Source organism: Agelaius tricolor, unplaced genomic scaffold, assembly GCF_023055355.1.
Source record: "Agelaius tricolor isolate 1412-34295 unplaced genomic scaffold, bAgeTri1.0.p SCAF_16, whole genome shotgun sequence".
Classification (NCBI taxonomy): domain Eukaryota; kingdom Metazoa; phylum Chordata; class Aves; order Passeriformes; family Icteridae; genus Agelaius; species Agelaius tricolor.
The window spans coordinates 501,580-523,427 of NW_027269276.1; the positions used below are offsets into that span (position 1 = coordinate 501,580).

At 63.4% G+C, this 21,848-nt stretch overlaps 1 protein-coding gene and 1 long non-coding RNA gene across 11 annotated transcripts in view; one reads left to right on the forward strand and one right to left on the reverse strand.

Annotated features, from left to right (window-relative positions):
- Nucleotides 1-2,364: 2,364 nt before the first annotated feature.
- Nucleotides 2,365-21,848, forward strand: part of RASGRF1 (Ras protein specific guanine nucleotide releasing factor 1) — a 29,849-nt gene continuing 10,365 nt past the window's right edge. For 9 of the 10 annotated variants that reach the window (XR_011681398.1, XR_011681399.1, XR_011681397.1 and 6 more), the window contains exons 1-12: nt 2,367-2,907; nt 11,838-11,944; nt 13,040-13,187; nt 15,540-15,632; nt 16,329-16,582; nt 17,279-17,358; nt 17,884-18,077; nt 18,494-18,603; nt 19,246-19,364; nt 20,263-20,423; nt 21,219-21,282; nt 21,545-21,681. Coding sequence is in view for 2 of the 10 variants with exons in the window: in XM_071441079.1 (XP_071297180.1) it covers nt 2,632-2,907; nt 11,838-11,944; nt 13,040-13,187; nt 15,540-15,632; nt 16,329-16,582; nt 17,279-17,358; nt 17,884-18,077; nt 18,494-18,603; nt 19,246-19,364; nt 20,263-20,423; nt 21,219-21,282; nt 21,545-21,681 (1,743 nt within the window). In the remaining 8 variants the exon portion in view is untranslated. Of the gene's footprint in view, nt 2,908-11,837; nt 11,945-13,039; nt 13,188-15,539; nt 15,633-16,328; nt 16,583-17,278; nt 17,359-17,883; nt 18,078-18,493; nt 18,604-19,245; nt 19,365-20,262; nt 20,424-21,218; nt 21,283-21,544; nt 21,682-21,848 lie in introns of all 10 variants that reach the window. The other variant, XM_071441081.1, reaches the window with a different exon arrangement.
- LOC139596682 (uncharacterized) lies at nt 7,542-10,862 on the reverse strand. The gene is made up of 2 exons (XR_011681404.1): nt 10,685-10,862; nt 7,542-8,675 (listed from the first exon to the last, which is right to left on the reverse strand). It is a non-coding gene; the product is annotated as an uncharacterized lncRNA (long non-coding RNA).

The following is a 21,848-nucleotide window of genomic DNA, read 5'->3' on the forward strand; positions in this document are numbered from 1 at the left end:
GCTGTTTCAGCCCCGAGAGGAGAGCAGGCTCTGTGTGAGAGCACCGAGGGACTCGTCCTGTGCCACGCTGGGGGAGCAGGGCAGCGGATCCTGACAGACCCTGGCACGCTGTGGGTCAGCTCCTGCTCCTGAGCCTCCTCCCTGCTGCTTCAGTGGCTGCTCTGCCCCGGTGCCCACCCCACCACGGGGGGCTCAGAGGTCTCTGGTGGTCACTGTCCCCCCCAGAGCTCCCCTGCAGCCTCCCCTGTCCAGAGCAGTGTCCCCTTGCTCTCCCGTGCCAGCTGTGCCCTCGGGTGCTGCTGCAGGACCTGCTCAGGTTGGGCATGGGGCAGGAGCCCACAAGAGCCACTTCCATATTTATTTATTTAACACCTCAGCGAGGAGCAAAGAAACCACAGCAATTAAAGCACCTGGAAACGCTGGCAACCTGTGCTGTGGGCAAACTCCCTGTCCCATGGCCTGCACACTGAGGATAGCCCTGCTGTTCCTCAGAGGTGAGGAATACTTCCCTCAGCTGCTGGGCCAGGGAGGTCACACTGCAAACCCCTCCCCTGATGGGTGCCATGTCACCCACAGGAAACACACCTCCCTTGGTGCCAGGAATCAAACTCTCCATGCCTTGAGCCTTGGAAGCTCTCAGTGATGTCTCCATCACCCTCTGGATCTTCCAGAGGGAGTCTGAACTGAGCCAGCCCCGTTGGGGAGTCCAGAGGCTGGGCCTGGCACCAAGCCCAGCCCAGTCCAGGGCCACCTGTCCCCAGTGCTGGAGTGCTGCTGTCCTCAGGGCAGTGGGACCCTCACCCCATGAGCACGGGGCACACTGGGGCTGTCCCTGGGCACTCTTCATGCCCAGGGACAGCCCAGAACCCTGCCCCTCCAGGCACATCCCTGTGTCTGCTCAGGGGGCTTGGCAGCTCCCTTACATACAATAATTGTACAAATTTTGTTATTATTAATGCCAGCTGCCCTGCTGTTATTTCATCCGGTTCTTTGCAGGCTGCCACAAAGGGTCCCTTTCTGTGCCACTGCACTGTTCATAGGTGACAGCTCTGGCACCTTCTGCTCTGTGCTGGGAGCCCCCTCTCAGCCCAGGCAGAGGCTGCAGCAGTGAAAGGGGACGTGGGACCTCTCTGATGGGGCTGGGCAATGGGAAGGGACAGGCCTGGCCATGGAGGGGAGCTGGCTGTGCTGCTGCTGGGAAAGCCCTGGAGCTGCCAATGCCCCTGCAGCTGGGCCCAGGGGCAGAAGGGGAGGATGAGGGGCTCTGGCACTGCCCTGGTGACAGCAGGCCTCGGGCCGTGTGCCCTGAGGTGCCCTGGGCATGTGTTCCAGCAGTAGCCAGGCCAAGCAGCTCCGTCCTGGCAGTGCCAGCACCCTTCCCAATTCCAGCCTGTTCCCTCCCGTTCCCATGGCAACCTGTGACCTCAGCGGGCTCCTTGGAGCTCTGCCAGCATTTCCAGCAGGAGTGAAGGCAATGGCCAGGGCTGTCCTGCCGTCCCCCTGTCTGTGGGGGTCTGTCACACCTGGGGCTCCGCTCGGGGCTGGCTCTGCTGCAGGACCGAGGTGCCACATTGCAGGTGTCACCCTCGGTGCCATCAGCGCTCCGGGCTGTGCAGGGCCCTGGGGCACAGGGGCACCAGAGCACTCCATCCCTGCACGGGCTCCAGCTGCAGCCAGTGCCAGTTCTCCATTGCCCAGGCTTCCCAGTTCTGCCCTGCTCTGCAGAGCACACAAGGCAGGATGGAGAAGAGGGATCGAGAGCGAGACAAACAGAAATAAATGGAGAAACTGGTCCCTGTGCTCTGCCTGCTGGTGCCACTTCTGTCGAGGTCCTCCCCTGCCCAAGGGTCCCTTTTGGCCTGGGATCCACTTCCCCAGGGCTCCCATCTGGTCTAGGGTCCCTCCCAGCCGAGGCTTTGGCTGTTCCTAGGGTCCCACATGCCCAGGGCTCCCCCTTGCTCTTGGGGTTCCATGTGTCTGGAGCTGTCTCAGCTCTGGCTATGCCTGGGGGTCCCTCTTGGCCCGGGGCTCCAGCCATGGGCAGGGTTCTGTGCCGGCCTGAGGGTCCCACACGCCTGGGCTCCCTCTCAGCCCGGGGCTCCCCCTCGGCCCGGGGGTCCCTCTCTGCCCAGGGCTCCCTCTCATCCCGGGGCTCTCTCGGTGCGGGGTTCCCTGGCGGTGCGGTGCTGACGGTGACGGTGCTGGCGGCGGCCCCGGCATCCCGCGGCCCGGGGGCGGCCCCGGCGAGCGCAGCGCGGCGCGACCACCCCCGCAGCCGGCGGCAGGGAAGGAGGCGAGGGAGAGCGGCAGCGAGGGAGGGCCGCGGCTCCGCTCGGCTCGGCGCGGCTCCGCTCGGCGCTGACGGTCCCCGGTGCCGCCGCCGTCACTCGCCCCGCCCGTGCGCGGTTCGGCGCGGCGGGTGCGGGACGCGGGCTCACCGGCACAGCCGGGGCTCCGCGGCACAGCCGGGGCTCGGCGGCACAGCCGGGCCGCGGGATGAGCGCCCGGCGGCTCCCCGGGGACAGCGGGGGCCGCTGATGCTGCGGGGCCCGCGGGGTCTGCGGGGGCGGCGGGGGTGGCTCGGCGCGGCCCCGCCCGCGGCGGGGGCCATGTGAGCGCGGAGCCGGCAGGATGCAGAAGGGGATGCGGCTCAATGACGGGCACGTCGCCCACCTGGGGCTGCTGGCGAAGAAGGACGGGGCCCGGCGCGGATACCTGAGCAAGCGGAGCGCCGACAACACGAAATGGCACACCAAGTGGTTCGCGCTGCTCCAGAACATGCTCTTCTACTTCGAGACCGACTCCAGCTCCCGGCCCTCGGGGCTCTACCTGCTCGAGGGCTGCGTCTGCGACCGCGCGCCCTCCCCCAAGCCCCCCCTCTCGGCCAAGGACTCCCTGGAGAAGCAGGTGGGCGACACCGGGGGCCCGCGGAGGGGGAGGGAGGGTGCCCCGCGGGGTCCGGGCCCCTCACCCCCGGAGCTTCCGGCGCCCGTGCCCTGCCCCACGCGTGACCGGGGTGGGGAGGTGAGGAAGAGGCCGGTCCGTGCGGGGGAAGGGGAATGATCCCCGGGGCTGCAGTGCCGGAGCAGCGGGCGGGTTCATTGTGGGGGTGTCGGGCTCTGCCCGGGGCACCCCCGCTCCCCCTCCCGTCTAATTAACCGCCGGTAATTAGCGCGGGGCTGCGGGGCGCCTCCCAGCGGCCGCGCTGGGCGCTGCAGAGCCCCGCGCCCCCCGCGCGTCCCCCCCGGCCCGGCGGGTTCGGGTTCGGGGTTCGGGGTTCGGGGCAGGGACCCCGGCGGGGCGGGGGCACGGCAGAGCTCCCGTGGGGCGGCCCCGGTGCGCGGCCCCGCTGTTCGCCAGCCCCCGTGTGCCCCCTCCGTGCCCCGTGGTGCGCGGGCAGCGCCCCCGGCCCCGCGGGGCGAGCAGCCTGCGGTGGGTGCGCGGTGCGCGGCGGGGGCGCTCAGGGCCTTGTTTTCAGGCAGGTTTCACCCTGTTCCGCTCGCCACGTGTGCGGTTTGCAGCTCCATCCCCATCCCCATCCCCGGCGGGGGAAAGGCAGAGTGCGGGTCCCCGAGCCCCCCGTGCTGGCGCTGGCTCCAGTGTCCCTTGGCACCGCTGATGGCTGCGGGCGATCAGCGCGGAAACACCGAAGCCCTTGCGAGAGCCGGGGACCATCCAGGTGTCCCCAGCCCCGGGGCTGCTGCGGTCCCCGCCGTGAGGAGCGCAGCCCCTGGCGGGCCCCGGGGTGGGTTTCTCCCACCAGCGCTGCCTTTCCCCACTGGGAAGGGTATCCCGGAGCAGCAGGGCAGGGAGGCTGGCAGCCCCTGGCGTGTCTGTCTGGGGTGGTTGGCTGGAGCTGGGGTGCGCCGCAGCAGCCAGGAGAGAGGGGATGGTGCCAGGCAGGGGGAGAAGGGCCGGCTTCCAGCTGCGGGGGCAAATCCCCATCCATCGTCTCCAGAGCCACCCCCGCTCTCATCAGCGGGGACAGGAGCCGGCCGGATTCGCCCTCTGACCCCCTGGCGGTGTGCGGAGCGTGGACGGGTGCCCTGCGGGGGCACAGCGGCACCGGGGCCCCTCCGCGGGGGCAGCCGGGGCTCCCGGCACCGCCGTCCCGGCTGGGCACGTGCGGGAGGCCCCGCGGCTCGGCTCCGGCTCTGCAGGGCTTGCATAATTCCTGCCTGGCGGGCTCGGGGAGGCGCCGGGAGTGCGGCCGGAGACTGCGGGGTGGGGTACGGGGCGCCCCCGGCACCGCGGGGCAGCCTGGGAGGACACCAGCCCCTAATTCTGGCTATTCTGGCACCTGGAAACCCCTGCCCAGAGAGCCGGGCATGCAGCACCACTGCTCCCTGGCACATCCCCTCCCTCCTGGCTTGGAGCGCAGGAATATTTCCTTGTGAAGAGGAAATGCTGTGGGTTTTGCCCATCTGGGGCTCCTTTCAGCCCAGCTGAGGGGAGCAGCACCTCGGGGACTGTGGTGCTGAGGGAGGGGGCTCTGCAGTGGCAGGGGCTCAGACTGCTGTGGTTGTCACTGCTGTCCCTTCAGAACAGACGCTGTGTGCTCCTAGTTCAGCCTCCATCAAATTCCCCAGGCAGACTGCAATCAGCCCTCCTGCCAGGCTGGAATCGAGCTGGGAATCGAGGCTTTGGGTCCCGGCGTTTGTGCAGGAGGGGTTTCCATCCTGCAGACACCACGGGGAGGCCGTCACATCCCCTCTCCAGTTCCAAATGCACCCGGAGTCCCGGAGTGTTGGTGCTGGCTGTGAGTGAGGGGCTGCTGGCACAGGGAGCTCCTGCCACGGCAAACGCGGCCCCTGGCACGCGTGGATTTGCCGCGGTTCAGTGCCCGGCCTGGAATCCTGTGGAATTCCTTGGGCCAAAGCGGAGTGCCAGCCCCAGCGCTGGATGCAAGCTAATTAACGGCCCGGGGATGAGATAAGCGGCAAATATTGGTGGTGCAGATCTGCAGGATGAGCAGGTGGCACACAGGGCTGTGCTCGGGCAGTGTCTGTGCCCCCCACAGCAGGCAAAGCCTCGGCTCGGGCTCACCTGAGAGCTGGCCAGGCCAGCAGCCTCGGGGGAAGGTGCTGAGGAAATTTCCAGCACTGCCCGCGTTCCCAATCAGCCGTGTTCCGAGGGTATTTATCTATCTGTGCATTCCAGCTCTGAGGACAGTGCTCCTTGCAGCAGAGCAGCTCCAGGTCTGGATTCCTTCCTGGCTGGAGTGCAGCCTGACAGGCTCCCAGTTCTCTGCAAAGGAGAAACTTCAAGAGATGGGGCTTTCAACCCCCTCCCTTTTAATGTACTCATGTTTTGCTTTGGGGGGATTTTTTCCCTGGAACACAGTGAATTTCAGCATTGGTATATGTGAGAATGAGGGAGCAAAGCCATGTGGAAAACTGGAACACCAACGAGGATTTGCTGCCTCTGGAAACTTTGTTCTGTTTTTCCAGAAATGAATTTTCCTTCCAGCCAGTTGGATGGGGAAGATAATTTCCTGCTTGGTGAGGTCAGGCTGTGTGCTGGGGAAGGGTCTGTGGGGTCGCGCTGGGGAGCTGTGAGCTGGCTCCAGGGCAGCAGTGCCAGCAGTGCCAGCAGTGCTGGGGGAGCTGGGCTGGGAGTGAGCCCCCTTTGCCCTGCTGTGGTGCCTGGGCCGTGCCACACCCCAGCCCTGCTGCTCCCGGCCCCTGAGGTGCTGGGATGTGCCCTCGTGGGTCACTCTCCCCTCCCTGGGCAGGATGTGGGTGCCCCAGCGGGGAGGGCACGGCCAAGGTGGGATCCTGGTAGAGGAGCTGAGAGGTGCAAGGTGCAGAGCTGATCCCACCGAGCCCAGAGACACCGCAGTGTGGGGTGAGGGCTCAGCCTTTCCAGCAGGAATCACAGCTGGGTTTGCTCCGAGGATCCAGCCTGGAGCTGGATTTAGAGTCCCAGCATCACTGGGGCTGGACAAGCCCTCTGAGGCCATCAGCCCAACCATTCCCCTGCAGAGCCCTGCTCGTGCCCCGGGTGCGGCACCCACACAGCTCTGGAGCAGTTGCAGGGATGGGGACTCCACAGTGCCCTGGGCAGCTGGGCTGGTATCCAGAGCCATATCCCAGGGCCCTGGGCTGTGCCTGGGCAGGAGCCCCCAGGCAGAGCCAGCCTGGTGCTGAGTCAGGCTCAGGAGCTGGGCTGTGCTCCCCAGCTGGGGCTGCTCCTGGGCTCACACTGCCCATGGATGGGACTTCCCTCCCCTCTCCAGAGCCTTTTCCAGGGGTGGGGCCACAGAGCACCGGGTTCAGCCTGTCCTGTGGCCCCCGTTCCTGGGACACTGGCACAGTCTGGAATATTTGGATGCCCTTGCAGCAGCCCTGCCAGCCCAGCAGCTCAGCTGTCCCAGGCCCAGCCCAGGCCAGCCCAGCAGCTCAGCTGTCCCAGGCCCAGCCCAGGCCTGCTGGAGCCGTTCCTGGCAGTGCCAGAGCCTGGGCTCTGCAGGTGCTCGGGGGGCCAGGCCCCGCCAGTGGAGCAGGGATGAGCAGGTCCCCATGGGCATCCTGAGCAGGGCAGCTCCCAGGCCATTCCAGACTTCAGGATTGGTGTCCTGGGCACCGGATCCCCAGATCCCAGCCCTGGCTGCAGGTCCATGAGCATCAGCCATCGGGGGCAGTGAGAATTCTTCTACCTGAATGTCATTCCAGGCAATCTGATTTTTTGGAGACTATAAATCATAATTTGTGGACTTAAAACTGAGCTATTCCTCAGCGTGGGGATGACACTGGGTTTTTAATTAATTAGTGTATTGAGTGGTGCCATGTGGGGATTTCGGAGTGAGGGGGATGCTCATGGTGTTGGTCCCAGCCGTGCCTGCATGCCTGCCTGCCAGCATCACCGGATAAAATCAGGGGGAAAATTGATTTATTTTAAATATTTTACGAATATTTCTGCGCATGACTCTGAGCCTGCTCCACAAGGGTGATGCTCACCTCCAGTATCCATTTCCAAATATCCTGACAGCCCGTAGTGAAACAAAGAGGGGAAATTGCAGCCTCTGGGATATTTTTCCTTATTGTCAGCACGGAAATGAGCTGCTGGAGCATCCAACTCTGAGGTCCTGTTTTCCCAGAGCACATGGTATGTAGGTCAGGGATGTTAAAAGCTGCCATGGCTGGCTGTGGATTTTTAGACTCATCCATCCAGAGCAGGAAAATTCTCCTCCTCTTGCCCTTTGTGTCAGCTGGAATAACCATCAGCTTCACAAGCAGGCGGATGTGGATCTGCAGGGCGGGCAGTTCCCAGGCTGCTGGGGCAAAGCCCCCTGTGATGGCACCACAAAGCCGGGACAGGGTGGCAGTCACTGCTGTGGTGTTGCTGGGGTGCCTCTCTCGTGGTCCCCCCACTCTCACACATGCAGTGACCATTGTGGATTGTGGGGGTGCTGGGAGAGCACCCACCCCCAGCCACAGCCACCCAAGGGGTCAGGTGGGCTGTTCAGGCTGAAAAATGCCCTTCTGTAAATTCTAAAAAAATTCTGTGAGAGGCTGATTTTCTGCTTTGGAAATAACGTGTCGCTTTAAAGCTTATTTGAGTTTATTTCCGAGCCTTTCTGCACATCAAGGGCCCCGGGAAACACCACCCCCCCTGCAGCAGGGAGGGCCTGTGGGGAGCCAGGTGATGGTCACAGGGCTGGGGTGGCCCAGGGAGCCGGTGACTGTCACCCAGCGGGGTCACAGGGCTGGGGTGGCCCCAGGGAGCCGGTGACTGTCACCCAGCGGGGTCACAGGGCTGGGGTGGCCCCAGGGAGCCGGTGACTGTCACCCAGCAGGGTCACAGGGCTGGGATGGACCCAGGGAGCCGGTGACTGTCACCCAGCAGGGTCACAGGGTTGGGGGTGCCCTCGGAGGTGCCCTCATCTTTCCCTTGGTGACCTGGAACGCTCCCGCGCCATTATTTGGGACAGAATTGCTGTGAATTGCTGTGAAATCCGCGAGGTCCCGGTAGCTGGGCATGCCCCAGGGCGGCTCCAGGGGCTGTATGTCCAGCAGTGCCAGACGGACACACGGCCCAGAGCCCGGGGGCTGTGCGGGCACCATGGAAACGGGCAGGATGCAAAACCCACAAGGAGGGATCCTCCAGGAGCCAAATCTGCTCATTCTGGAGAGCAGAGCAAGGGGTTGGGATGAGGGGGGTCCTGGGGCTGGGGTTGTTGGGGTGAGAAATGAACAAAAAGCGGGTGCAAGGAGAAGCCCAGTGACGCTGTGGGCAGCTCTGCCCTGCCCCGGGCAGCACAGACTGCCCCAGGGACGCTGGGCTGGGGCCGGGGGCAGCTGGGGCTCACACGGCGACTCCCAGTGCAGTGGCTGGTCCTGTGCTGGCCCTGTCCGTGGGTCTGGCCCTGTCCGTGGGTCTGGCCCTGTCCGTGGGTCTGGTTCCATCTGTGGGTCTGGTCCCGTCCGTGGGTCTGGCCCTGCCCGTGGTTCTGGTTCCATCTGTGGGTCTGGCCCTGTCCGTGGGTCTGGTCCCGTCCGTGGGTCGGGCCCCGTCCGTGGGTCTGGCCCCGTCCGTGGGTCTGGCCCCGTCCGTGGGTCTGGTTCCATCCGTGGGTCTGGTCCCGTCCGTGGGTCTGGCCCTGTCCGTGGTTCTGAAGCTCAGGAGGCAGCGAGTGCCGGGAAGCGCTCCCGGGCTGTTGGTGCCGTGTGTCACTGCGATGGCAGAGAGGGATCATCTTTTAGGCGGAGATAAAAGGTGGTGGGAGTTTTATTATTCAAATATAAAATAACTTCCTCCTTCCCAGCACGCTGCACTTCCTGGGAAATGTGTGGGGATAAACGGGAGCAGCACATGGAGGGGGGTGTGTGCTGGCAGGAGCCGGGCTGGGGACCGAGCAGCCCTGGCCACAGCCCTGCCCTGGGGGCTCCCAGCCTCCCATGGGCCCTGCCCTGGGGGCTCCCAGCCTCCCATGGGCCCTGCCCTGGGGGCTCCCAGCCTGCACAGCCCTGCCCTGGGGGCTCCCAGCCTCCCATGGGCCCTGCCCTGGGCTGGGACCCAGCTCAGGGCAGGGCCACCCTCCCATGGGCTCTGCTGCAGCAGCTGGGACCTGCCTCTGGCAGAGCCCTCCGAGCTGGATCCCAGTGCCAGCTGCTGATGTGTGGGAGTGGGTGAAGGGGGCAGAGGCAGTGGGGCAGGTGGGCACCTGCTCCAGGTGCCTGCCCCAGTTCCTGGGCTCTGCACCCCTTGTTTCACCTGGGACAGGCCCTGAGGCTTTCCCAGGGTGCTGGGGAGGTGAGGGTGCTCCAGCCCAGGCTGTGCTGTGGGTGCAGGGGTCTCAGGGGGTGCCCTCTCCCACAGCAGCACAGAGGGCACCCTGCCATTCCCACAGCACCCTGGGGTGTCTGACAAGGACAGCCCAGGGCTCGCTATCTCCTGCCAGGCAGGGACCAGTCTGGGGGCTCCTGGAAGTGTCTCCCTGTGTTTCCAGTCCCAGGGGGCTCAGTCCAGCTCAGCTGTTGGTGTTGGGTCCTGGAGAGGGAATGGGCACGCTGGGCTCTCGTTCCTGCAGCACCGGGGGCACCAGGGCCTCGAAGGGGCTCCCTCATTCCTCCCGGTGTTTAGGGGGGCATTTCCAGCCTTGCCAACCCAATGAGCTCCTCTTGATGCAGTTGTGAGGGAAGGGATGTCAGGTGGGTGTACAGCTGGGGTACAGAACACCCCCCATAGGGATCTCAGGGTTTTGGTGAGTTTTCCCTCGAGCTGCCTCTTTGCCAGTAAAACCCTTTGGGAGTGGGAGGGAGGGAAAGGGGGTGGGATGCAAACGCTGGGGAGCTGCTGCAGCCCCAGAGGCGTCCTGCAGGCAGCCCCGGACCTCTGGGCACCTGAGCAAGGCAGTGGAAGGGGTGGGCAATGGATGGTGGTGTCTGACACTGGGGTGGGCAATGGATGGTGGTGTTTGACATTGGGGAAGGCTCTCTAAAGAGAAAGCTGGCCCACAGGATCAGCAGTAAAGGATCCTGCACTTGGAGGATCCATGGCAGAAGTGAAGGAGCTGCATTCCCCAGGGCCCTGCAGCTGCTGCCCAAAGGTGAAAGCTGTTTCTGGAGGAGGGCCCTGCTGTGCCCATGGGCAGCGTGGGCTCCTGGCCCCCTCTCCTCCTCTGCTGGACCTGGAGGGGCTGGGTGAGCTCTGAGGGTGCCCCCCGAGCCCAGAGGGGCTGGGTGAGCTCCAAGGGTGCCCCCGAGCCCAGAGGGGCTGGGTGAGCTCCAAGGGTGCCCCCGAGCCCAGAGGGGCTGGGTGAGCTCCGAGGGTGCCCCCTGAGCCCGGAGGGGCTGGGTGAGCTCCGAGGGTGCCCCTGAGCCCAGAGGGGCTGGGTGAGCTCCAAGGGTGCCCCCTGAGCCTGGAGGGGCTGGGTGAGCTCCGAGGGTGCCCCTGAGCCTGGAGGGGCTGGGTGAGCTCCGAGGGTGCCCCCTGAGCCCGGAGGGGCTGGGTGAGCTCCGAGGGTGCCCCTGAGCCCTGAGCCCTGGGTGGGCACGGGCTGGGGCTCTGTCTGTGCCCTGTCTCCCCATCGTCCTGCTGTGCTGTCTGGGGGTCCTTGTCCCCAGCACCCCTGGGCCTGCCGGGGACAGGAGGGGAAGAGCGTTGTGGAGGCCATGGGTGTTTTCATGGCACACACAGGGGCTGCCCAGGCTGTGCTCCTCGGGTTTGAGGCAGGCTTTACCTGTGAATTCAGGTCCCCGGCGAAGCCCAGCAGAGGAGCAGATGATGTCAGGATGAGCTCGTTCCAGTGGGTTTGGTTTAGCCCAGTTATTCCGGGCAGTATCTGGCACTGCAGCGTGGTACCTGTTTCCTTGGAGACTGCAGGGAAGCAGAGCAGCGGCACAAACCCGGCGGCGGCAGCACCGCACACAATCAGCACAAACACGGGAAATGTCAAGGGAGGCTAAAAATAGCCCCGCACCGCGGCCACCCCCCCGGGCCCGGGGAGGGGACACGGGGACCCGGCCGTGCCCGCCGCCACCTCCGGGCGGGCTCCGAGGGGCCACACGGGCCGGGCTGCAGGAGGGAGGGAGCTCGGCCAAGGGAGCCCTGGGCATGGAAAATCCCTCTAAGGCCATCATGAACTGCGGGCAGGGATGCAGGTGCAGCTCAGCATCCTTGCTCCTGTGCCCGCTGCCCAGGTGAGGGTGGCTCCAGGCAGGTCGGTGCGTTCAGGACTGCAGTGCCCCGGCCTTGGGTGGGTTTGCTGGATTTTCCTGGAGCTGGGGCTTTACCCAGCAGGATTTCCCCTCCAATCTCCCTCGCCAGTGGCATGGCTGTGCTGAGGGCACATCGTGGCCGGGCTCCCGGTGTTCCCAAAGCTGCATCTTTGGGATAAAGATTTCATCTTTGGGATAAGAAAAACATCAAAGCTGTTTATTTTCAATGATGCAGCCTGGGGTGGGTCAGGAAGTCAGGTGGGTGCGGAAACGCTTTCTGCCAGCCCTGTGTGGGATGTGACCATGTCCCCTGTGTGGGGTGTGACCGTGTCCCCTGCGTGGGGTGTGACCGACACTGTGACCCCTGTGTGGGGTGTGACTGTGCCCCCTGTGTGGGGTGTGACCCCAACGCAGGGTGTGACCGTGTCCCCTGCGTGGGGTGTGACCGACACTGTGACCCCTGTGTGGGGTGTGACTGTGTCCCCTGTATGGGGTGTGGCCCCTGTGCAGGGTGTGACTGTGACCCCAATGCAGGGTGTGACCATGTCCCCTGTGTGGGGCATGACTGTGTCCCTTGTGCAGGATGTCACTGTGCCCATGTCCCCTGTGTGGGGTGTCACTGTGCCCATGCCCCCTGTGCAGACCGTCACCGTGCCTCCTGTGCTCTCCCCACAGCACTACTTCACGGTTAACTTCAACCATGAGAACCAGAAGACCCTGGAGCTGAGGACCGAGGATGCCAAGGACTGTGACGAGTGGGTGGCAGCCATAGCTCACGCCAGGTGTGCCCTGTGGGTGGGGGTCAGGGTGAGCTGAGGGTGGCTGGGGATCAGGGTGAGCTGGACACTGCCAGCAGGCAGAGCAGGACACCTCTGCCCCCCTGCTGCTGAGGGGCGGCTGTGATCGGTTGTTGTAGCCTGTCCCCATGCCAGTCCCATGGCACCAGCCCCCCTGGCAGGCTGGCACTGCCTGTCCCAGCCTGCAGCCAGAGGGACTCACCCTCAGGCTGAGAGCCAGAGGGGAAGGGACGGCAAACCTGGTGAGGACAGGGATTGTCCAGGCTCCTGTCTGTGCCCTGGCAGCGCTGGCACAGCCCAGCTGCCACAGAGAGCAGCCAGGAGCCAGCACAGTGCAGCAGCCTCTGGGGAAGGAGGTGAGGTGTGGGAGCAGGTGGGAGCTGTGTGCAGGGAATGGGAGAAACAAACACCAGCCCCTGCCCAGAGCAGGGAATGGGACAAACACCAGCCCCTGCAGCCCCTGCCCGGGGCAGGGAATGGACAAACACCACCCCTGCAGCCCCTGGCAGGAGCAGGGAATGGACAAACAAACACCATCCCCTGCAGCCCCTGCCCGGAGCAGGGAATGGGACAAACACCATTATCTGCAGCCCCTGCCCAGAGCAGGGAATGGGACAAACACCACCCCTGCAGCCCCTGCCCGGAGCAGGGAATGGGACAAACACCATCCCTTGCAGCCCCTGGCAGGAGCAGGGAATGGACAAACAAACACCATCCCCTGCAGCCCCTGGCAGGAGCAGGGCCCTGTAGGAGCTTGTGCCACACGTGTCCTTCTAAAACTCCTGGAACGTGGCAGGTTACAGTCACAGAGGTTTGGCCACGGCTGTTTGGGGGTCCTTTTTGACTCCTGTGGTTTCGTTAACGTTTGTCCTTTCTGTTTGCCCCTTGCGGGAGCCCGTGCCCTGCCCGCGGGGCCCTTTGGGAGCAGCAGCACTCCCAGCTGCAGGAGCTGCCCCCAGGCTTGCTGCCCTGCCGGGCTGTGAGCAGGGAGGAGCAGGGAGGAGCCCGAGCCCCATCCCGGGGTTCGGGGCCGCAGGGCAGGCTCCGGGGCAAGGATGCTCACGGCCGTGTCTGCTGCAGCTACAGGAACCTGGCGACGGAGCACGAGGCGCTGATGCAGAAGTACCTCCATCTCCTGCAGATCGTGGAGACCGAGAAGACTGTTGCCAAGCAACTCCGGCAGCAGATCGAGGACGGGGAGATCGAGATCGAGCGCCTCAAGGCCGAGGTGAAGCGCCCGCGGCTGCACTGACGCTCGGGGTGACCGTGGGGGACGGGTGCCATCCCCGCCTGGGCAGGGTGTCACTGCGGGGGCTTCTGCTTCTTTCAGCGACACAGGGCCGGCCCTTCTCCCGCAGGGGGGCCAGGGCAGCACCTCCCTTGGGGATTCTCCTGGCAGGAGGGGCTGTGGCTGTGCCCCCAGCACTGAGCCTGTGGGGGCTCGGGAGGAGCCCTGGAAGCTGCTGGAACACGGAAGGGCTCACTCCACTCCAGCCAGGAGCACTGGGGAGCCAGGGCTTGCCTCTGCTGGGAGAGGGAAGCAGTGACTGTGTCCCAGAATGCCAGGGGTTGGAAGGGATCCCCCAGGCCCTGTCCCACCCTGCCCTCTCCATGTCCCCTCTGGAGCCACCCAGCAGCTCCAGGTCCCTCTGCTGCCGGGGTCCCGGAGCTGGGGCAGCGCTGCACTGGGGCTCACCCGAGCGGGGCAGAGGGCACCGGGTGCTCCTGGATCCCGGGGATGGCTGTGCTCCCTGTGATCCCTGCAGAGGGCACCGGGTGCTCCTGGATCCCGGGGATGGCTGTGCTCCCTGTGATCCCTGCAGAGGGCACCGGGTGCTCCTGATCCCTGCAGAGGGCACCGGGTGCTCCCGGGGATCGCTATGCTCCCTGATGTGCCCCTGAGCTGCTGCTCCTGCGGGGTCAGCCCCGGGAGCCCCTGCCTGTCCCGGCAGCGATTCCCTCCCTGGGGCTCGGGTGGGAAGGGTGACACGAGGCTGGGTCCGGCCGACAGCAGCGAGGTGCTCAGCAGGCGGGGCCGAGGGAGGGACACGCGTGTCCCCGGGGCACCTGGAGGAGGAGGAGGAAGAGGCTCAGGAGGTGCCTGGCAGCGGGGGGATGCTCCTGGCAATGGGTGCCCCCCGTTTCCTGGCCCCCCGTTTCCTGCCTGCAGCACTGGGCCCCCTCCCTGCCCGGGCTCTGCCCACAGTGGGTGCCGGCCCTGCTGCCCCGGGTGGGCAGTGGGGACAGCCAGTGTGGGTACCCTGTGCTGCTGCCAGGCTCCTCGTGCCTGGCATGGCTTCGGGCAGTGGCTGTGGGGTGGGGGCAGCCAGGAGTGAGCTGGCAGGGCTGGGACCTTGACCCCAAATCTCTCAGAACCCCAACATCGCCCCAGAAAGGGCATCTGAGGAGGCAGCGGGGGTGGTTTTGCCTGTCCCGATGGTGGGCTTTTCCTTACATTTTGAATTTTTGGGTTCAAATGTGTAGATCAATAACAATCCCTGACCATGTGTTGGGGCATGCAACAAGCTCTAAAATCTCCTCTAACATCTGATCCATATAATGAAATGGGGTGAAACAGATGTGTAGAAGCTGGATCAGTGACCATGAGCCTGTGGCCACCAGCTCTGGTGTGTTCCTGCTTTTTCCACCAGTCCAAACTCATCTTTTTTCCTCCTTTCTGTCCAAAATGGGACATCTTCCCCCTCCCCACCCCCCCAGGAAAGTCCTCTTTCCAAGTTGTTTCTTTCAAAATCAAAATCCAAATCCAGATCACATTTTCCCAATTTCCCACGTTCTGGATGGCACATGTGCTGTTTCTTGCCTTTTCCTGTCACTTTCCAAGTGGTTTTGGCCGTGGGGGCCGGGACAGGCGATGAGCAGAGGAGGGAGAGAAAGCACAGGGAGAAACAGTGAAACCCAAGGCGGGAGCTGATGGCTCTGATCCCACACGGGAGGGAGCGCCTGGGGGCTGCTCCCCGCCTGCACATCTTGGGGTCCACATGCTCAGGATTTTTCTGCCATTTTCTCCCCGAGCTGTGTTTACTGAGTTGCTGTGAAGGCTTTTTTGGGAAGCAGGGATGGGGTTTGGATTGGGCACCCATGAGGATTTCCAGGTGCAGGTCCTGACAGGGTTCAGAGGTACTGAGGAGTCAGTGACAGCTTGAGCAGCCCTGACAGCTCTGCCATCTTTCTTCACCTGCTTCATCCGCTGATTGAGTCCCCACCCATGGAGGGAATTAAAAACTGTGTGGATGTGGCACTCGGGGACAATGGTGGGTTAGTGGCAGTGTTGTGATCGGGTGGGCTTGATGATCTCAGAGGGCTTTTCCAGCCTGAAACACTCTGTGGCTCTGTGATGGCCATTGGGACAGACCCAGCACAAGGTGTGCCTGTGTCTGTCATTAACCCAGAGGCTCACGCTGGCACAGGGGCAGCCCGGGATGCCCTCGGGTCCTGGGATACCCTGGGATCCCCTCAGCCCCTGGGATACCCTGGGATGCTCTCAGCCCCTGGGATACCCTGGGATGCCCCCAGCCCCAGGCAGTGCAGGGCCCCTGCTCACTCGCCCCTGTGCCCACAGATTGCGTCCCTGCTCAAGGACCACGAGCGCATCCAGGCCAGCCAGAGCAGCGCGCCCAGCGACGATGACAGTGACATCAAGAAGATCAAGAAGGTGGGTGGTGGTGAGGGCTGGCACTGGGGGCCAGCAGGCACAGACGTGCTCCCTGGGGGCCTGAGGGAGGTGTCTGAGCCAGTGCTTCTGTCAGCAGGGTTTTAGGAGGAAAATGTGTTCTGCCCAGGTGGGAGCCCATCTGTTGGCAGGGCACTCCCAGCATTGCTGGGAGCACGAGGCTTCCCAGCCAGTGCTGGCTCCTGCACCTCCAGCCCCTCTGACTTCTGTTCCCATGGCTGTCACAGCTTTTACTGTGGCTGGGGAAAAGCCATCGCCCTGGCAGCATTCCCCCAGGGAGCAACAGCCCGGCCCTGGGCACCCCCTGTCCTGCGGCGGGAGCCTGGGCACAGAGCAGGACGTGCTGCAGGTGCCCAGCTACACCAGGGAGGGATCTGAAACCTCATCTCCTTCCACCCCCTGTCATGGGCTGGCACACCTCCCACTGTCCCAGGCTGCTCCAGGCTCCATCCAACCTTCCCCTGACGACTCCAGGGATGGGGCAGCCACGGCTGCTGTGGGCAGCCTGTGCTAGGAGTTTGGATGAGCTCTTGGATCCCCAGCCTGGAGGGTTCAGAGCAGCTCCAGGGAGAGGCAGCAGCACACCCCTGGGTACAGAGCCAGGCACCTCACCGTGTTGAGTGAGGGTCCCTGCCTGGCCCCCAGCCCCGTCCCTGACCCCCAGCCCCGCTCCCCCAGGTGCAGAGCTTCCTGCGGGGCTGGCTGTGCCGCAGGAAGTGGAAGACCATCATCCAGGACTACATCAGGTCCCCCCACGCCGACAGCATGCGCAAGAGGAACCAGGTGGTGTTCAGCATGCTGGAGGCCGAGGCCGAGTACGTCCAGCAGCTCCACATCCTGGTCAACAACTTCCTGCGGCCGCTGCGCATGGCCGCCAGCTCCAAGAAGCCGCCCATCACCCACGACGACGTCAGCAGCATTTTCCTCAACAGGTGAGCTCTGTCCTGGGCCCTGGCAGCTCTGTGGGGTCCCAGCAGCTCTGCACACCCGCTGCCCTCCCTGGCGCTGGGAGTGTGCAGCTGCACCATTCCCTGGTGCTGGGATTGTGCAGCTCCATCATTCCCTGGTGCTGGGAGTGTGCAGCTCCATCATTCCCTGGTGCTGGGAGTGTGCAGCTGCACCATTCCCTGGTGCTGGGAGTCTGCAGCTCCATCATTCCCTGGCGCTGGGAGTCTGCAGCTCCATCATTTCCTGGTGCTGGGAGTCTGCAGCTGCACCATTCCCTGGTGCATGGAGTGTGCAGCTCCATCATTCCCTAGTGATGGGAGTGTGCAGCTGCACCATTCCCTGGTGCATGGAGTGTGCAGCTCCATCATTCCCTAGTGATGGGAGTGTGCAGCTGCACCATTCCCTGGTGCATGGAGTGTGCAGCTCCATCATTCCCTGGCACTGGGAGTGTGCAGCTCCATCTGGGGGGCACGTTCCCTGGTGCTGGGAGTGTGCAGCTCCATCATTCTCCCCTGTGCCTCCAGGCACCCTCTGCTCTGCCTCGAGCAGCTGCCCCCAGCAGCACAAGGGCTGCCCTGCTCCCCCTGGGCTGAGGAATTTGTCTAATTTCTCCTTATTTACCTCTCGTTTATCTGTTCTGTTCTTGGTTTGGCTTAGTCCTCTCTTGGTTCCTCTTCCAGTGAAACAATCATGTTTTTGCACCAAATTTTCTACCAAGGCCTGAAGGCACGGATCTCCAGCTGGCCCACGCTGGTGCTGGGTGAGTGCTGCTGCCCCCTCCTCCTGCTGCTGCTGCTGCTGCTGCTGCTGCTCCTTCTGCAGCTCCACAGGCATTTGCCAACCAGCAGCAAAACACACTGAACACCATGTCCTGGCTTGGTCACGTCAGTAAAACCCCAGAGTGACCAAATTCTGGCATTCCTGGTTTTGCTGGGAGGTGGGGCTGGACCATGCACAGGGGGACTGATGCTGGAGAGCATCACTGTGTCCCATCAGACCCTCCTGAGCTCAGCAGGGCTGGGGGGCACGAGGAGCAGGACAGGCTGCTCTGGGCTCAGGGGCTGTGCTGGGGGCATGAGGAGCAGGATGGGCTGCTCTGGGCTCAGGGGCAGAGCTGGAGGCACAAGGAGCAGGATGGGCTGCTCTGGGCTCCGGGCTGCTCTGGGCTCAGGGCTGTGCTGGGGGCACAAGGAGCAGGACACCCCAGGGCTGCTCTGGGCTCAGGGCTGTGCTGGGTCCCAGGAGGGGCTGGAGCAGCCCACCCACGCCCCTGCTCTGCCTGCAGCCGACCTGTTTGACATCCTGCTGCCCATGCTGAACATCTACCAGGAGTTTGTGCGCAACCACCAGTACAGCCTGCAGATCCTGGCGCACTGCAAGCAGAACCGCGACTTCGACAAGCTGCTCAAGCACTACGAGGCCAAGCCTGACTGCGAGGAGAGGACCCTGGAGACCTTCCTCACCTACCCCATGTTCCAGGTGAGCCCTGCAGCCAGGGCTGGCCCCGGGGGCTCGGGGAGGTGGGAGGGGCAGGGCACACCCCGTGCCCACAGCTGGCAGTGGATGGTGGGGGGCAGAGCCTGGGGCAGGGTGGCCTGGGCTGCACCCTCGTGGTCCCACACAGCTCCTGGGCCTGCTTGGGCCATCTCTGGGGGGGACTCTGAGTGCTGCTGGCTCCCCAGTTGTCCCACACCTCTGGGACAGGGACCAGCAGGGTCCCGGGCACAGCCCCACGTTGTGCCCCCTGTTCATTCAGCTTTGGCACAAGGAGCTTTGGACTGCTCAGGCCAGGGTGTCCCTGGCCAGGGTGTCCCCAGGCACGGCAGGAGCAGCCCAGGGTGGGCCCCTGCTGTCCCCTGTGCCCCCGCTGACCTCGGCTCTCCCCTGTGCTGCAGATCCCCAGGTACATCCTGACCCTGCACGAGCTGCTGGCCCACACGCCCCACGAGCACGTGGAGAGGAACAGCCTGGATTATGCCAAGTCCAAGCTGGAAGAGCTGTCCAGGTGAGAGCTGCTGATCCATCCCTGGGCTGTGGGATGGCTCCTGGGTGCCCCTGGCCAGGGGCAGTGTTTCCCAGGGCTTCTGGATGATGAAATGAGGGCTTTGCAGGACTGGGATGGCTCCAACTGTCTGGTTCTGCCCTCTGTTCAGGGCTGGTGGGGCTGCCCTGTGGGAAGGCACCAAGGGCCTCCAAAATCTCCACATGAGCACTTGGGAATTGGCCATAATTCCCTGCTTTTTATCCTCTTCCTCCCCAGCCCGTGGACTGTTCTGAAGTGCTCTGGATGTTGGTGCCAGACCCACTTGCACACCTTAAGTTCTGTAAAGAGTTTCCATCCCTTTTCCCACTCCTCAAGGAGCAGGGATATCAGAGAGGGCTGGTGAGGGGGAGATCAGTCCGCCCTGAATCTGAATTTTGTGATTTCCAAGCACTCCCATTTCAGTATTTATCAGCCTGGAGGCACAGCCTGGGCAGATGTGCAGGTCACCTCTGGAGCTCCTGGCTCTGTCTGGGTGGATCCTGCTGCAATTCCCTTGACATTCCTTCAGTTTTGGTTTTACCTGGTGCAGCCCCACCATGTGTCCAAAGGGAAAACTTGTGCAGATCCCACCCCGGCTGTGATTTTCTCCTCTCCATCCTTCAGGATAATGCACGATGAAGTGAGTGAGACTGAAAACATTCGGAAAAACCTGGCAATAGAGAGGATGATCATCGAGGGCTGTGAGATCCTGCTGGACACCAGCCAGACCTTCGTCAGACAAGGTCTGTGCCAGTGCCAGCGTCCCTCCCCTCTGTGGTGAACGTGAGCCCTGTGGCCCTGTCCCTGTCCTGTGTGCACTGGTGGCCTCTGAAATTTAAAAATATAAATCAGTTCTGAGTTTTCACTGATCAGAGGCACATCAGCTCAGGCAGTTCTGGCACTTTTGGGTGGTTTTGTCCCTGCCCTTTCCCCATCAGGGCACGGGAGGTGCACCTTGGCTGTTGCTGGTGCCCCACGGGGCAGGCAGCAGGACCAGGCTGAGCTCTGGTCCTGGAGTGGGCTGGGGGTGCAGGGTGGGCTGGGGCTGGGGGCACATGGGGGCTGTGCCACGCGGGGCTGACACCCTGTCCCTGCAGGGTCCCTGATCCAGGTGCCCATGTCAGAGAAAGGGAAGATCTCACGGGGCTGGGGGCACACTGGGGGCTGTGCCATGCAGGGCTGACACCCTGTCCCTGCAGGGTCCATGATCCAGGTGCCCATGTCAGAGAAAGGGAAGATCACACGGGGCTGGGGGCACACTGGGGGCTGTGCCATGCAGGGCTGACACCCTGTCCCCGCAGGGTCCCTGATCCAGGTGCCCATGTCAGAGAAAGGGAAGATCTCACGGGGCTGGGGCTGGGGCTGGGGGCACATGGGGGCTGTGCCATGCAGGGCTGACACCCTGTCCCTGCAGGCTCCCTGATCCAGGTGCCCATGTCAGAGAAAGGGAAGATCACACGGGGCTGGGGCTGGGGGCACACTGGGGGCTGTGCCACGCGGGGCTGACACCCTGTCCCTGCAGGCTCCCTGATCCAGGTGCCCATGTCAGAGAAAGGGAAGATCACACAGAGCTGGGGCTGGGGCTGGGGCTGGGGGCACATGGGGGCTGTGCCATGCAGGGCTGACACCCTGTCCCCGCAGGCTCCCTGATCCAGGTGCCCATGTCAGAGAAAGGGAAGATCACGCGGGGCCGGCTGGGCTCGCTGTCGCTCCGCAAGGAGGGCGAGCGCCAGTGCTTCCTCTTCTCCAAGCACCTCATCATCTGCACCCGCGGCTCCGGGGGCAAGCTGCACCTCACCAAGGTGAGGGGCCGGGGCTGCTGCTGCTCCCTGCCCGTGGGGGGACAGCACAGGGTGGCCCTGCTGTGGCCCTAGCTGGTGACAGAGGGGTCCAGGACCGCCTTGGCCTCCCCTGGCACAGCCCCAGGGATGCTGGGCTGGGAGCCTGTGGCCACCTGGATTTATTTCACGTGGTCCTTGTCAGAGCTGAGTCATGGGGGAGATGAGAAACTACACGATCTTGATAAAAGAATTCACCCTGGTTTGTGGCAGAAACGTTGACAGTCTGTTCTGGAAGAAGCTGGAATCACAGCCTGGGCTGTCTGTAGTGCTCCCAGCTCCTCTGGTTGCTCCCTGGATTCCCATGTTTATTTGGGGAAGTTTGGCAGTTAATTGAGCAAGAATCTTACAGAAATTGCTTGTTACTGGCATTAAATTATCAGTTTGAAGAATTACAGTCCGTGGCAAAGAGCTGATAATTGCAACAACAGACTTTGGGAAAATTAAATTTAAAGCTCCTATTAAATAATTTATAAACAAATTAGTTGATCAATTTGACAAGGAAAACCCAGAGATCCCAGCAGGCACAGACCTTTTTTCCCAGTGAAAGCAGGGGCTGTGTGTGTGTCCCCCTCCCCTGGGCTGTCCCCTGGGGACACGGACCTGTCCCCAGCCCTGGGGTGGGGGACAAGGATGGAGGAGCCCCTGGGGGGGTCCCACTGCTGAACCCTGGCTCCCGGCCTGGTGGGGGCTGAGCTGGGGGGCCAGGGGATGCCCAGCCCCAGGCTGGCAGGGCTGAGCCCCCTTTGTCCCCTGCAGAACGGGGTGATCTCCCTCATCGACTGCACACTGGTGGAGGAGCCCGAGAGCACCGATGAGGATGGTAGGTGCTGGGGAGGTGCCTGGGTCTGCGTGGTGAGTGGGTCACATCCTGGTGCCAGCACAGTCAATGAATCCACAGCTGAGGTTTAGTTAGATTAATTACTTACTGTGAACCAAGCAGACCCACAGTTAGACAGACCTGACCTTCCTGCGGCAGCCAACAACCCACAAAAACCTGAATAAACCCTCCTTGAAACCTGGCTGGGAGAGAGGGAATGGGAAAGGCTTTCCCAATCACTGTGTGGGGTTTTTCTCTTCCAAAGCCAAAACATCAGGACAAGACATTGACCACCTTGACTTCAAAATCGTGGTGGAGCCGAAAGATTCCTCATCTTTCACCGTTATCCTGGTGGCCTCGTCCAGGCAGGAGAAGGCTGCATGGACCAGTGACATCAGCCAGGTAGGACCCAGCAGGGAGGGGCGTGGAGCTCTCAGCACGAGGAGCTGCCAGGGGTCCCAGCTGGGCCGTGGCATCGGTTTGGGCAGGCAGGTAACATGGGGTTTGCTGTGTGCCCATGGCCCCGCTGCTGCCCTGAGCCTGGGTTTGCACCCCGGGAGCTTTCCTGG